Source organism: Stegostoma tigrinum, chromosome 15, assembly GCF_030684315.1.
Source record: "Stegostoma tigrinum isolate sSteTig4 chromosome 15, sSteTig4.hap1, whole genome shotgun sequence".
Classification (NCBI taxonomy): Eukaryota; Metazoa; Chordata; class Chondrichthyes; order Orectolobiformes; family Stegostomatidae; genus Stegostoma; species Stegostoma tigrinum.
Window position 1 is genome coordinate 32850552 of NC_081368.1, and position 16070 is coordinate 32866621.

The window sequence follows — 16070 nt, forward strand, 5'->3', positions numbered from 1 at the left end:
GAAGTGACCAGGATTTATGTTGCTGATTGCTGATTGCCATCCAGTGACAACTGACACAAAGCATGTTTGTGTGTTTTGGATGAGGATTGGACCAAGTTCAAATGTGATGCCTGCTGTAGTCAAAGAGCCTGGGCTTTACTGCTAATTATACACATGAAGCATGGCTGTTTTTGTGAACCAGTGAAGGGTACCTGATGGATCGAGAGTCCAACAACTGGCAGCACTACAAGGCAGGAAGGAAGAAAATAAAACTGACTTTCTAAACCTGTGTTGTTTTCAGCTTCAGGGTCCTACCTCTCCATGGTTTCTAATTCAGGAAGAAAAGTTTGGCGTTGTCCTGGCAACTGAGCCATCAAAAGGGTTACTGTCTACAATGAACCAGCTCGTCATGCAGTCTAGTGCATGTTACTTTGCAGCTAGCAACACAAAGAAATCTATTTATGTCAGTTATGATAAAAGGAGCCCTTTAGTACTGTCCTACAACACTACTCAGTAGCTGTTTGACACATTAGTAGACTATTGATCTATCAGTAGGGTCCCTTGGAACAAAGACAGTATCTTGTCTGTTAACAGCCTAAGGTCAAATAGTGAAAGCTTCATACATTCGATACTGCTGTGTGCTAGAAATCCAAACTGTTTTGTTCTGTCTCGTGAATGGCTTACATTTTGGATGATTTGCTTTGAAAGGATATGGAGGTTATCGTGTTGACCACTTATGCCGACAAAGTGAGGTAAGTGTTCTGTCTGTCCATTATGACTTGTTAAATAGCAGTGTACTTCACGGTTTAGGACCATTGCAAGCATCTTTATGTGTATATTGAATTATCAACAAAAACCATAATAATAAATCAAAATACAGAAATGATGATTTTGTACAAGAAAACCAAAAGTAGCGCCTCCTTTGAGCTCGTAAGGTTCTCGCATACGTAAACGTGTACAATTCTGGGGAAAGAAATGAGAATTTGTTTTAAAAATTCCACTAAAGCAGATTACCTTCTTTAAACAGAGAGTGGAGCAATGAGTCAATTAATCCACTAGATTTTCCAACATTTGGCTACAAATTCTGATTCCAGTAGGCTGTAAATCATTAATGTAACATTCATCCTGAAAGGTTAAATGTGAAGTAATTCTTGTAAATTTCATTGAAAATGAAAATCCAATTTATCCTTCATTTAGCATCATTCAAATGGGATGAAATACAGTCTTTGCTGTCGCTCTTTCTCTATTCTTCCCTTTCTGTCTGTAATCAACAGGACGTGCACTTCCTGTGAAATGAACATCAGCTTACCACTTCACCAAAGTGCAAGGAATTTGTTAAGTGAAAAGTTCAATTATTGAAAGGCAGTCTAATTGAACTGTTAAATTAACAAACATATTGTTTTAGGTCATCTTAAGCAATTGGTATACTAATAGACATTGAGTTTAATTTATGGTTTATGGTTTATGACTTATGGCTGCTAGTCTGCTATGACTCAGAGCAAATTGTCTCACACCATATTCCACTGTTCACCTCATTTAAGTTTGCAGGTGGGATCTTGATGCCATCCTTGGGTAATTACATGGCCAGTGAGATGGAAAAGCTCGGCACTGCTAGTATCTTCTAGTTTTCATGCCTGTGTTGTCATATATAAAGCCCAGATGCTCACTACATCAGATTCTGCAAGCCAAGAACTGCCCCTCACGTTGTGCTTGAATGTTATTTCTGACCAAGAAAAAGGAGAATTTCATTCCCTGTCTTGCAGCAGGGACCTGGAGGTGCTGGTGGACAGAATAATGGAGAAGAGGGTAGTCCTTTTTCCAGCTGAGTGCCACAGGAGGCCATGCCACCCGACACAGCCTACCTGCATCTAGGTAGCAGCTTGAGACAGTGATATGTTGTGGGTATAAAGTAACACCCATCAATGAAAAAGCATGGTCAGTGATCTTCTGTACACCTCAAGAAAAAGTTACACCATCTCCTGCCTGTGACCTCATGCTCACAGTGTCACTGCTCACTCCAATTCTGCCATAGTACATACCTATCCCAAGGCTTAGGGACTACACCTTTCAGTATTGCAATCATCGTATCCCTTCAATGGCACTCTCCTCAACCACCTCCTCATAACCATTTGGACCTCTGCACTTTTTCTGTTTACTTAATGGGGACACCTCACCACCTCTCCTGGTGCATCACCAGTAATTGAGCTCCCAATCAGCTCCAGCATACTGAATCCCTTTTTTTAATCTCATAGCAAGAAACATTGGCCCAACCATTGGACAGCACTTTGACATACTTACCTATAACTCTCAAATACATACTACTTGCATTTGACCTGCAGGACTGACCATGGCCTAACCCTCTAAATAGCAATGACATGGATCCATGGACTCTGACAGAACTAACAGTCTGAGTGACCATGGCAAATTTTCTGCTGTGTCATCGGATGAGCTCCTCGACTGAGTGTGACTGTGCCCCCTGACTGATCATAGTCCCCTTCACCCAAGTAAGAACAGACCCCCTTTAACTATCACACATGTTCATTTATTTGAAGCACATAAACTGTGTTTGCTGCATAATCTGCTCGCACATGCATCAGGTATGATTGGCATAGCATGGTAGCACATAATGACATAGAGTTATACAGATGCACAGCATGGAAACAGACCTTTTGATCCAACTAGTCCATGTCTACCAGATATCTAAAATCTAGTTCCATTTGCCATTGCTTGGCCCATATCCCTCTAAACCCTTCCTATTCATATACCTATCCAGATAGCTTTTCTTTTCACAACATCCTTCCCACGGCAGGGAGACCAAAATTGAACGCAGTTTTCCAGAAGGGCCTAACTAATGCCCTGTACAGCTGCAACATGACCTCCCAAATCCTATACCTAAAGCACTGACCAATAAAGGCAAGCATACCAAATGCCGGCTTCATTACCTTGTCAATCTGTAACTCCACTTATAAGGAACTATGAAGCTGCAATCGAAAGTCTTTGTTTTTTATCCCTAACTATTCAGGGATCACTCCTCCCCTACACCCCCCATCACAAGCTGCCTGTCTCTCTGTCTGCAGGAAAGAACAGCTTAAGTCACAGTGGATAGGAGCCTGTAACTGAGTACTAACAACCCTAAGAAAGCAATGCAAACCGCTGGCAGTCAATAAGCCAGTGCTGACATTAGTGAGTGTGCTCGGAGAAAGCAAGTTAAGAACCTTTAAAATGCATCCTGTGTAGATGTATGAGATGGCTATGGGTTCCTGCACACGGAGACCTGGCAGATGTAGGTGTCCCTGAGCTCCAAGGAAAAGTGTTGAAAGGCTGAAGTGGTGTGTGAGTTGGTCCAAGTTGAGCCATGATGATGTGGTGAGGCTAATGGTTTTCCAAATACTGACACGTATGGATGAAGAATGGTGGCCATAGAGCATGCAGCACTGTTATTATGAAAAGGCAGTTAAACGGCCAGGACAAGCATTGGGTCAGCTGCAACTCACAAGTAACTGCTTTGATTTACATTGTGGCAATTTGATGTCTAGTTTCTCGAGGAAGGAAAACATTGCAGGTGTTATGCAAATAAAGCATATTGGAGCTTTAATAAGATACACTGCATGGAAACAACATACTGCTCACTCAATGGTGAGGTTCTGAAGTCACCATTTAATGGTTGTGAGAAAGGTTGCAAATTCTTTCTCCTGAGAAAAAGAACCTGTTTTTTCATTCTTATCCTATTTTCCCATCTTCCTTGCCATTGCTCATGTCTTACCAGAATGGAAAAATTCCACTGAAAATGTTTAGAATCAGGGAAAACCCCTCAGAGATAGGGGTTTATATTGGTTCTTGCTGGTAGCCACCTTTCTGCTATAACAGTAAGGTCTTAGGCCCACTCGTTTTAATAAGACTGGTAAACTCTTGACATCTACTGTGTTCCTTGCCAACTTATTGGCTAAGGACAGTTAAATGTTGAGTCACCGTTACACTGAAAGCAGTCCATTGGGTAGGCTTAGGCACTGGGGATAACAAAGTGTGGAGCTGGATGAAGACAGCAGGCCAAGCAGCATCACGGGAGCACACCTGAGATGCTGCTTGGCCTGCTGTGTTCATCCAGCTCCACACTTTGTTATCTTGGATTCTCCAGCGTCTGCAGTTCCCATTATCTCTTAGGCACTGGGGAGAAAGGTGATTGAACTTTTGTCAGTTGACCTGAGAAGTGTTAGGAAGTCAGAACAGCCTTTGGCTTCTAATGGATCTTAAGCTTCTAATGGATCTGAATTCTGGGGGAAAAGGCTGTCTATATGTCTATAAACTGCATAATTAAAGTTACGCTCTTTGAAAGTAGAAGAAAACCGATCGACCTTTCTTTCTCACATTTCCAACTCACATCCAATTATCTCTGAAGACATTTATATTGTACTCCTCAGGTCTCTCTGAGGGATAAGATTTATGACCATCTGGAAGAGCATGGCTTGATCAAATACAGTCAACACGGCTTTGTGAGGGGTAGGTCATGCCTTACAAACCTTATCGAGTTTTTTGAGGATGTGACTAGAAAGGTTGATGAGGGTCGAGCTGTGGATGTGGTGTATATGGACTTCAGTAAGGCATTTGATAAGGTTCCCCATGGAAGGCTCATTCAGAAGGTCAGGAGGAATGGGATACAGGGGAACTTAGCTGCTTGGATACAGAATTGGCTGGCCAACAGAAGACAGCGAGTGGTAGTAGAAGGAAAATATTCTGCCTGGAAGTCAGTGGTGAGTGGGGTTCCACAGGGCTCTGTCCTTGGGCCTCTACTGTTTGTAATTTTTATTAATGACTTGGACGAGGGAATTGAAGGATGGGTCAGCAAGTTTGCAGACGACACAAAGGTCGGAGGTGTTGTTGACAGTGTAGAGGGCTGTTGTAGGCTGCAGCGGGACATTGACAGGATGCAGAGATGGGCTGAGAGGTGGCAGATGGAGTTCAACCTGGATAAATGCGAGGTGATGCATTTTGGAAGGTCGAATTTGAAAGCTGAGTACAGGATTAAGGATAGGATTCTTGGCAGCGTGGAGGAACAGAGGGATCTTGGTGTGCAGATACATAGATCCCTTAAAATGGCCACCCAAGTGGACAGGGTTGTTAAGAAAGCATATGGTGTTTTGGCTTTCATTAACAGAGGGATTGAGTTTAAGAGTCGTGAGATCTTGTTGCAGCTCTATAAAACTTTGGTTAGACCGCACTTGGAATACTGCGTCCAGTTCTGGGCGCCCTATTATAGGAAAGATGTGGATGCTTTGGAGAGGGTTCAGAAGAGGTTTACCAGGATGCTGCCTGGACTGGAGGGCTTATCTTATGAAGAGAGGTTGACTGAGCTCGGTCTCTTTTCATTGGAGAAAAGGAGGAGGAGAGGTGACCTAATTGAGGTATACAAGATAATGAGAGGCATGGATAGAGTTGATAGCCAGAGACTATTTCCCAGGGCAGAAATGGCTAGCACGAGGGGTCATAGTTTTAAGCTGGTTGGTGGAAAGTATAGAGGGGATGTCAGAGGCAGGTTCTTTACGCAGAGAGTTGTGAGAGCATGGAATGCGTTGCCAGCAGCAGTTGTGGAAGCAAGGTCATTGGGGTCATTTAAGAGACTGCTGGACATGCATATGGTCACAGAAATTTGAGGGTGCATACATGAGGATCAATGGTCGGCACAACATTGTGGGCTGAAGGGCCTGTTCTGTGCTGTACTGTTCTATGTTCTATGTTCTATTTCTGAAGTTCAATTTGCATTCTGCTTCTTAGGCTGTCTGTCCTCCAGAGATTTCCACTATTTGGCCCCTATCATCACTGAAGGCAGAAGGGGGAGAGACAGAATTGAGTTGGAAATAAACATAGGAGTAAAGGAACTGAGAGACTGAAATGTAAAGAGGAGGAGACTGAATTTGAAAGAGATAAAAGGGACTGAAGAGAAAGGAAAGGGACCAAAAGAGAGACTGAGGTCCAAGAATGAAATGAAAGATAACAAATTAGGACATATTTTAAATACGGTTAGTAATAACGTATTATCCTTTATGTGCAGTAAGTCCAACCTAACATCCCTCCTTCCTAATTTCACTTCTTTTAAGCTGTATCCTCATATTTCAATCCATTACTCTATTGTATAATTTACATAGTTCAATTGTGTCAATTCCCTCAATAGCATTGCAAGTTTGCCTTCGATCACTTCAAAGTATCATCTTCAAAGTGATGAAGAATAAGGATCAGGCAATCTATATGATTGCAACATGAAGCTGACCTGATAATCAGCACTAATACAAGCTACTTAAGGGCTCTGGTGATACAATGGTACTGTCCCTACCTCTTAGCTAGAAAGCCTAGTTTCAAGTCCCACCTTCTCCAGTGGTTTCTAAGAAGATTTCTGAACGTTAATTCGGAAAATACCAGCAAGTTGCTTATACTGTGCTGCCAAGTTTTAGATTAAAGTTAGTTTCTCCCATGTATTCCTTTTCATTGGTACTGATTGCAGTAATGGCAATTTAGGTGAAAGCATGAAGGTTCATCTCCATTGCATGTACAAGGTCAATTGCATTATTTATTGTCACAATACACTCAATAAAGTCTGCAATTTGCTTGACCCAAAAGTGGAGCCTATGGTCTAATAACATTCCTGTGAACAAAGTGGGTCTTCATTGACTCCTGAGTGACAAAGGCCATTCAAACTGCTCATTTATCATGTGCTAAATTTTAATGTAAAGTTACCTTTAACTTTAGTAGAGGATCTGCAAGTGGTGATAATGGCACTGGATAGTAATCCATAGCACAGGTTAATGCTGTGGGGACATCAGTTCAAATCCCACCCAGCAGATGATTTCAGTTTGACTAGATAATTTGATTTCATTTTATTTAAAGTCTGGAATTGAAAATTAGGCTCAGTAATTGGAAGGACAATAGTAAACTAGGTTTTAGAAAGAAATCTGCTTGTCTGGCCATTATGTAACTCCACACCCACTGCAGTGTGGTTGCATCTTAAATGGCCTAACAAGCCACTCAGCTCATCAGCAATTGGGCACAGCTAAAAAATGCTAACTTTGCAGTGACACATCCTTTCCAGGAAAGACTTAATATTCATTCATCCACCTCCAGAAATGCTTTCGAAAAGAATACTGAACCAGAAGCATATACACCCTTTATCCTATGTCCTTTCGAAAGTGCTGTACACACACAAACAAATTTTATACAGTGAGTTGCACTTTCCAGTGTATGAAATTATTTTTATTGACCTACTTTTGAGTTGCTCTGCCTTGAGAAGTGTAATGTGGTTATTAATTATCACTTCAAGCAATGTGTGATACACCAGACCTTGCTCCAGGGTGTGAAAACGTAGAGATGAACTGTTCAATGCATCAAACACATTTATCAAAAACACCTAATGCTCAGTCCTGTCACTGAGTTGTACAGCATGAAAACAGACCCTTCAGTTCAACTCACCCATGCCGACCAGATATCCTAAATTAATCTAGTCCCATTCCCCAGCATTTGGCCCTTATCACTCTAAACTCTTCCTACTCCCATAGATAGCTTTCAAATGTTGTAAATGTACCAGCCTTCACTACTTCCTCTGGAAGCTCATTCCATACACACACCACCCTCTGTGTGAAAAAGTTGACCCTTAGGTCCCTTTAACTCTTTCCCCTCTCACCTTAAGCCTATGCCAAGTGGTTTTGGAGTGCCCTACCCTAGGAAAAAGACTTTGGCCATTGACACTATGCATGCTGCTCATGATTTTATAAACCTCTGTAATGTCACCCTTCAGCCTCTGCTCCTCCAGGGAAAATAGCTTCTGTTATTCAGCTTCTCCCTAAATCTCAAGCCCTCCAATCCAGGCATAGTCCTTTGTAAGTCTTTTCTGAACAACATCTTTCCTATAGCAGGGTGACCAGAATTGGAGGTAACCCTCCAAAAGTGGCCTAACCAATGTCCAGTACAGCCACAACATGACCTCCCAAGTCCTACAGTCAATGCACTGACTAACAAAGGCAAGTGTACCGAACACTGCCTTCACCACCCTGTCTACTTGCGACTCCACCTTTAAGGAACTGTGAATCTGCACCCCAAGGTCTCTTTGCCTGAACACTCCCCAAGACCCTACAATTAAGTGTATAAATCCCATCTGGATTTGCCTAACCAAAGTGCGACACCTCATGCTTATCTAAGTAAAATTCCATCTTCCACTCCTTGGCCCATCGACCCATTTGATCATGATCACTTTACACTCTGAGATAATCATCTTCACTGTTGATTACACCACCAATTTTAGTGTCATCTACAAACCTGCTAACCATTTCTCCTATGTTTACATCCAAATCATGTATATGAATGATAAAAATAAGTGCCCTTATGCAACCTGAGGTAAGATACCTCAAGTGGTCCTGAAAGCATAAGCTCTATTGCTCCAGTACTAACTGGGGATTGAATGAGACGCAGCCTGGCTCAATTGTTTCATACTGTACTGGGCAATACCTTTATCTAATCACTCTTCAGAGGGATAAAAATAACTCCTGTTTCTTTTAAAAAGAGTCATCAACAGCAGTTTAATTGTAAGTCTTATTATTACTCACCATACCATGTTTTGTTAACCAATGAATTTCTTTTTTAACTCTTTGTATTCTAATGAACCTGCTGTGATAATTTACATTTTCCAGCTTGCAATCTCATTCCACAAGCTTTACTCATGAAATCTAATACATAGATCATAGTCACTGTAATATGCATTTTTTTAAAAAAAGTTCTCTGAAAACATTTCATGACTTCTAATTGGAAATTATGCATGAGTATTTGACGTTACTGTCAGGATTGTGAGGAGCTGACATTGACATATGATGGTATGATTATTTGAGCTGACAGATCTCCTTTAGTCTCTGTGTACCACAGGGAAGTCATTGCAGCTTAAATGATAGCAGGAAGGTTAATCAAGGGCATTACTATGAGATCCTATGTTTTGCTTTACCTTGGGATATTTTCCTCCTCTTTGCCTCGCATTAGATTTCACTAAATCTCTCCCCTTTTGCACTGACTCTTGAAACAATATTAATACACAGGTGGTACCAAATTACAATACCAGCCATTCTTCATTTTAACAGGATCATTGAGTTGTTGAGCCGAGTTGAGCCTATTCTTGACCTATCCCAATGTACGCACATTCACGCTTTTCCGTAGGACAACTGCATAGCAATCAAGTCAGGCATCCTGGTTTTGTTGTTCCCCCTTCTTGGTCAGAGGTGCTGAGACCTTTCAGACCAGGCCATAATTCCCCACAGCCAGTAAATTTGACTCCACCTAAATGCTCATGTTCAAGAGTTTAACATGCTCGTAATTTATACTCTTTGAGTCTGTTTTGAAGCAAGGTAAATTATTAAGGAGATGCGCCTAAAATAGATTTCTGACAGTAATTCCACAGCATTATGCAGCATAACTTGGGAATAGCACTGAGCTTTCCCTAAAAGATTCATTTGGTAAAAGTTGCACATAGTTGAACATTACATGTATGGTTCTGTGAACAAGAAATCCCACATTAGATATCAACCAGGTTGATAGTAAGATTGCTACAATTGTTCTCTGTGCATTTTTACTAATGAGGGACATAGAATTCCAAAGGTTATGAATGATAAGCAGTGACTTCTCTAAAATATGCTTGTGTGATCTTCAAGTGGGACAAGGATAGACCTCATCCATAATGCCCTCTGTGCTCAAAGAGGCTCCTGACATTGAGCCTTAAAGCATATTGTAGGAGGTTCTGAAAGAATGAAGATGCTTGTGGAATTGTTACCCAGAAAAAGTCAAGAAAATTGGTAGCAAAAGTCATTTAAGTTTAACTACAAATAATTGTTGGGTGATATTTAGAAACTTGAAAGCCTGCTTGATTAAACAAAATAGCAATGCCAGGACTGATGGTGCGGTTGTAGCCTCTGGGAGCTGGTAAACACCAGTGTCACTCATGACAGCGACAGCTGTTGTATGTGTTTGGATTTTGAGAAACTTCAGTTCAGTGTTTGTGAGCTGGATTTTGAGCTTCAGAGGCTACAGTGCATTAGGGAGGGAGAAGGTTTCCTAAACAGTTTGTTTCAGGATGCAGTCACACCCTCCAAGTTCAAAATCAAGGTCAATAATGTGTGGCCACAAGTGATACAGAAGAGAGTACTGGAGGAGTTTCAGGCCTTGCACTTGTTGAAAAGAAGCAAGGTTAATAAAATGTAATATCTATAGCCAATGTGAGCACCAATAACACAGAAGAACCTCTTTATTAGTTCCCTTTAAGAGGTAATCTGGATTACTACCAGAACCACAGAAAATTAGCATTGGGTAAGTCAGAGAGTTGAACATGTAATTCACAGATTGATGTGAGGTAAATGAGCTTTGATTCGTGGACATCAGTACTAGGGTATTATGGAACTGTGCTGTTGGGATAGGCTTACTTGACCTTTGCAAGGACCAGAGCCCTTACAAACTATATAATCAAGGCAAACATATGTTATTGTCTCTTGTATCTAATATATAATATCTGATTAAAGGGCTTCATGATCATATAGCGATCTAGACTGTTTCAATTTTAGTGAAAGGATTGTCTATGCCTTTTCAATTTTACTCCAAAATTTAAATGGTTTCCTCTGTTATTTGAACTGATATTTCAACTTAGTTTGTGTTCCCAACCAACCCGTGAATTGAGTACTTTGCAGTGGTAGAACATGCCATCTGTGTGACAGGACAAGCGCTGTCAAGATCAGTCCCACCCATAGAAACAACCATTCAAACAGTCACTGGTGGGGCAACACTGAGACAGTTCCAGCAACACATAAAATTTACAATCAGATTAACAACAGGACAAGTGTCTGTGGGGTAGCATTTAGGAGACAATGATCATTGGTTCATATGGTTCAGGTTGATGATGGGGAGTGACAAATGTCAATCTGGAGTATGAAAAATCATTTGGCAGAGAGCCTGATTTTAATAAGGAAAGAATGATGCTGGGTCAAATAGACTGGAATGAGATGTTGTTAGAAGACACTGCAACTGAACATTGGACTGCCTTCAAAGTAGAGATGGTTCAGGAAGAGTCAAAGTATATTCCCTTAAAAGGAAAAGTAAGACAAACAAATCTAGAACTCCCTGGATGACAAAAAAAGATAGAAATTAAGATAAAGGAATAAAAGTATGACGATGACAAGTATCAGACAGAAAATACAATTGAGAACCAAGAAGAATTGACAGGGTTAAGAGGGAATGTGAATGCGCATATTTGAGAAGTAAAGAGAGATTGAGAAAATACGGGAAGCCAACAAAAGGGGAATTCCACAGTCTTCTATATGCAAGTAAATAGTAAATGGAGAGGTGGCGTTGATTAGGGACCATTAAGGGAATTGGCACAAGGATGAGGTATTAAATATAATTTGCATCTGCCCTTACCGAGGAGGTAGATTTACAGGGAGCCGGTGCTGCCATGGTAAAATCACTGGACTAGCAATCTAGAAACTTGACTAATGCTGTAGCCACATTGGTTCAAACCCCACTCTGGTAGATAGTGAATTTTAATTAACTAAATATCTGGAATTAAGTGCTGGCCCAGTGATGACTATCTAACCGTTGCCAATTAACATAAAAACCTAAATGGTTCACTAATGCCCTTTAGGGAAGGAAACTTGCCATCCTTATCTGATTTGGTCTGTATGTGACTCTGCATCCACAGCAGTGTGGTTGATTGGTATTTAAAGGTGACAAATCACCAGAACAAAATGAGATGTATCCATGGATAGCAAATGAATCATGAGTGAAAATCGTAGGGGTGCCAGCCATAATCATTCATTTTTCCTGGGACTCAGGGAGTAGTGCCGGAAGACTGAATTATTGCTCTTGTTCAAAAATATTTGTAAGGAGAAGCCTAGCAATTCCAGATCAGGCAGTTTAACGTTGGTGGTGGAGAAGTTTCTCAAAACAGTTATTTGAAATAGAATTAGTAGCCACATGAGACAATGTCAAGTGATTAGGAAGGGCAAGTATTGATTTCTAAAGGGGAAGTTGCATTTAAATGATTTGCTGGAGGTTTTTAAAGAAGTAACAGAAAAGTTTGATGAAGACATTGCTGTTGGCATGGTGTATGTGGACTTTCAGAGGCTGTTTAGTACATCTATAATCTGGATTGTGAGAAAATCTCACAGACTAAAATTGGCTGAATGATAGTAAGCAGAGAGTAATGGTCAATTGAAATTTTTGGGTTAGTGGTAGATTTGCAGTGGAGTTCCCCAGGTAATTGAGACCGTTACTTTGCTTGATTATATCTTAATGATGAACTTCCAGAGGAAGTGTAGATGTGGGTACAATTACAACATTTTAAAAAAACATTTGGACAGGAAGGTTTGAAGGGATTTGCATCAAATGTGAATGGGATTTGTTCAGTTGAGGAAACCTGGTCAGCACGGATGAGTTGGGCCAAAGGGCCTGTTTCTGTACTTTGATTCTATGTAGATCTTTTTATAGCAAGTTTTGAGAAGATTTGTAGCTCAGGTTGAGGTCCTGGATGTGAGTTTGCTCGCTGAGCTGGAAGGTTCGTTTTCAGACGTTTCGTCACCATTTTAGGTAACATCATCAGTGAACCTCCGACGAAGCGCTGGTGTTATGTCCCGCTTTCTGTGCCCAGGTCACTCTGCCTCTACAACCCCTTCAGAATTGTACCCTTCATTTTATATTATCTGAGCATGTTGCCCCCATAAAAAATGCATTGCTTCAGACTTCTCTGTATTGAACATCATTTGCCACCTACTCGTTCCATCCACCAACTTGTCTGTGTTCCTTTGGAATAGAAAGCGGGACATAACACCAGCACTTTGTCGGAGGCTCACTGATGATGTTACCTAGTATGGTGACGAAACGTCTGAAAACGAACCTTCCAGTTCAGCGAGCAAACTCACATCCAAATCTTTTTATGCTAAAAACACTTTCAAAGTTGAGGTCGATTCAAAACTTGGAAGTATTGGAAACTGTGAAAAGCACAGTGAAGAACTCCAAAGGAACACAGACAAGTTGGTGGATGGGATGAATAGGTGGCAAATGATGTTCAATGCAGAGAAGTCCGAGGCAATGCATGTTTTATGGGGGCAACATGCTCAGATAATGTAAAATGAAGGGTACAATTCTGAAGGGGCTGGAGAGGCAGAGTGACCTGGGCACATATGTGCAATGATCAGTGAAGGTGGCAGGACAGGTGGAGAAAATAGTTTCAAAAGTGGGCTTTATTATAAAAGGCAAGAGCAAGGAGGTCATACTGAAACTGTATAATACACTTGTTAGACCTCAGTAGGAGTATTGTGTACAGTTCTGGGCACCACCCAAAAGGAATGTTGCAAATGCATTGGAAAGAATGGTTACAAGAATAGTTCCCATGATGAGAAATGCCCTTTATAAGGATAAAATGGAAAGGTTGGGACTGTTCTCCTTGTAGAGAAGGCAGCTATGAGAAAATCTGATAGTTTTCAAAATCATGAGCCGGCTGTATAGAACTGATGGGGAGACACCACTCCGAGTCATTTTAAAAAAAAGGGATATTGAACGAGAGCGCTCAGGTGAAACGTAATTTTCAAAAGAGGCAAATGTGATGTGAGAAAGTACATTTTTGCACAACAAGTAGCTCAGATCTGGATTTCACTGTCTTGAACTGGCATGGAGGCAGGTTCAATTGAAGCATTTAAGACAGTATGAGATGATTATTTATTGAACCATAGAGTCATACAGGTCAGAAACAGACCCTTTGGCAGAAACAGAGTGTAAGGTATGGGGAAAAGACTGGAGAATGGCACCAAGTCTCAATGCTTGTTTGGAGAGCAAGTGCAGACGTCCTGGCCTCCTCCTGTGGTGAAATACTCCAGCAATACTAGGATTCAGTAGAATGATGACAGGATAAAACTTGTTGGGAAGCTGAAAAGGGTTTTGATAAAAAATGTAAATAAAAGGTTGGTGTCAGCTTCAATCTTTAGACGTTTTAAGTATTTTCAATCTTCTGTTGTTGCCTTTGTATCCACAGTGTGCAGCAATCCTGGATAATATGGCAATCTTAGCAATTTAGCTTTGGTGCCCCCTGATGGGGTGAATTGTAATAACAGTAATCTTTTTGGGCTGCCAGATGTTGGGGGCGAAAAAATACTGAGAACCAAGAAATAAGGAAGTCAAATTAAGTACGTCGGTGGGAATATTTAAAGTTAAAAGAAAATAAAGCGAGAAATTTAACTATACTGTCATAGTTTCCATGAGTAATGTTAGAGAAGTTGTATGGGAAGAATTCAAGATCTAGATTCAAACTAAGGTAATTTCGATCTACTGGCCACATGAGTTCAATCTGAAATTAGTTTCGACTGTGTTCATTCCATTTCTGCCAGAAGAGGGCCATTATACAAAACTGCTTTATCCTGCTTTTGACCTCTAGATTATCAGATCTTTGAAAATTTGATACTGACAGCCAAGGTTGAAAGCAGAAACTACTTCATTCCAGAGCAGTAGCTTCCTTCACCTTGAGTTCAAAAATTGTGAAAAGTAATTAGTGTTCGACTACATGTCAGAGACTTTACAAAAATCATGCTTCTAATAAAAAGATGTCGGAATTCAGTAATTTCAAGATAATCTTATCAGATTATGTTATATTTCACAGCATCAAAAAAGATTGTAGCACTTGTATTATTAACTGTAAAAAGGCATTGAACTGGGCAGAGGAGCAGTGGATTAAGTTCGATCACATATGTGCCTAATATGATTCATTCTGCCAAGATAACAAGGTCTTAAAAATACAGGTAATGATATGTTTGTAAAATGGAGGGGTACAACTCCTATCATGTATACATTGGTATACCTGATACCAATTAGTTGGTCTCCTGCTCCTGGATGAAACCAAAGTATTCGATGTTGGTTTATTGTACAGGCAGACAAGTTTGCACCACGTCCAATCTTCTTTCCACTGAAGCTCATGGAACAGTTTAGCCCTTCCTCCGAGACAGTTTTTGAGTTTCTCAGTTCTTTTACTTAGTTTGAAGTGAAAAAAGAAGGCAACTTTTTCCAAGTCAATGGAAATTAAACAGTTGTGCACAATGTCACACAATGATGATTCATTCAAAGTCTGTTTCATGCTGATACACCAGTTTCAGCTTCAAAATGTTTAATTTTTAACAATGACTTAAATATAACCTGTTTTATTTAAAGAAAAACTCAAGGCGTGGGTTCATTGGCAAGTCTGGCATTTATTGTCTATTCTAAATTTTCTTGAGAAGCTTTCCTATTCAATTACTGCCATCTTGCAGGAAAGGTACTCCCACAATTTAGCCTGATAGGTAGTTCCAAGATTTTAACCCAGCAACAAGGACCAACAATAATTTATCCAATTGGGGTGATGTGTGACTCTGAGGGGGTTTTGAAGAACAGTGATGACGTTTCCATGCACCTTTAAACAACAATGAATGTTGAATAGAGGATGAAGTAATAATATTTTTCTTACAGATTCCCTTGGGAGCTCTTCCCCTACTACCTCTTCATCTCTTCAACCATCTCCTGCTGTTTCAACTCATACATCACAGTCAATCAATAGGGATCAATTTCCCACAGCTCAGGATTCTGCAATGGAAGCCGACTCCAGGAGGAGAGAGTCAGAATCTACAATGTCTGCCGTCATGCCTCTGGATTATCTCATTTTATCCCAATGTGAGACCAAATCAATTGGTATTGCCAGGTAAAACTTTTGAACAAATCCAGTAACTAAAACTGTTAAGTCGAGGCCATCAATAATTCTTATTCTTTCATACATTTTACCTTGATTCTGCCTTTAACAGAGCTAAATGTTTCCACTTTAGTTTCTTTGTTAAAATATTAATCATGCTAATTTCCGTTGAATTCTCACTGGCTAACACATTGAAGTCATAAAATGCTGCAACATAATGGCAATTTGTTGTTTAAACTGCTGGGTACAGACTGTCAGTTAATGCAACATGCAGTAATTCCTCCAGTTCCTTCTCCATCTCATCTGAAAGGACTGACTTTTTTTCTGGGCACAGGCTTGGCATTGTCTGATACCTTGATCGAATGATTTGTCTTTGCAT

General features: G+C 40.5%; 1 protein-coding gene across 1 annotated transcript in view; it reads left to right on the forward strand.

Moving 5' to 3' along the window:
- Window positions 1-16070, forward strand: part of gab3 (GRB2 associated binding protein 3) — a 122432-nt gene that overhangs the window by 72817 nt on the left and 33545 nt on the right. The window contains exon 3 of the mRNA XM_048544093.2: window positions 15475-15703. Within this exon, the coding sequence (XP_048400050.2) occupies window positions 15475-15703 (229 nt within the window). The remainder of the gene's footprint in view (window positions 1-15474; window positions 15704-16070) is intronic.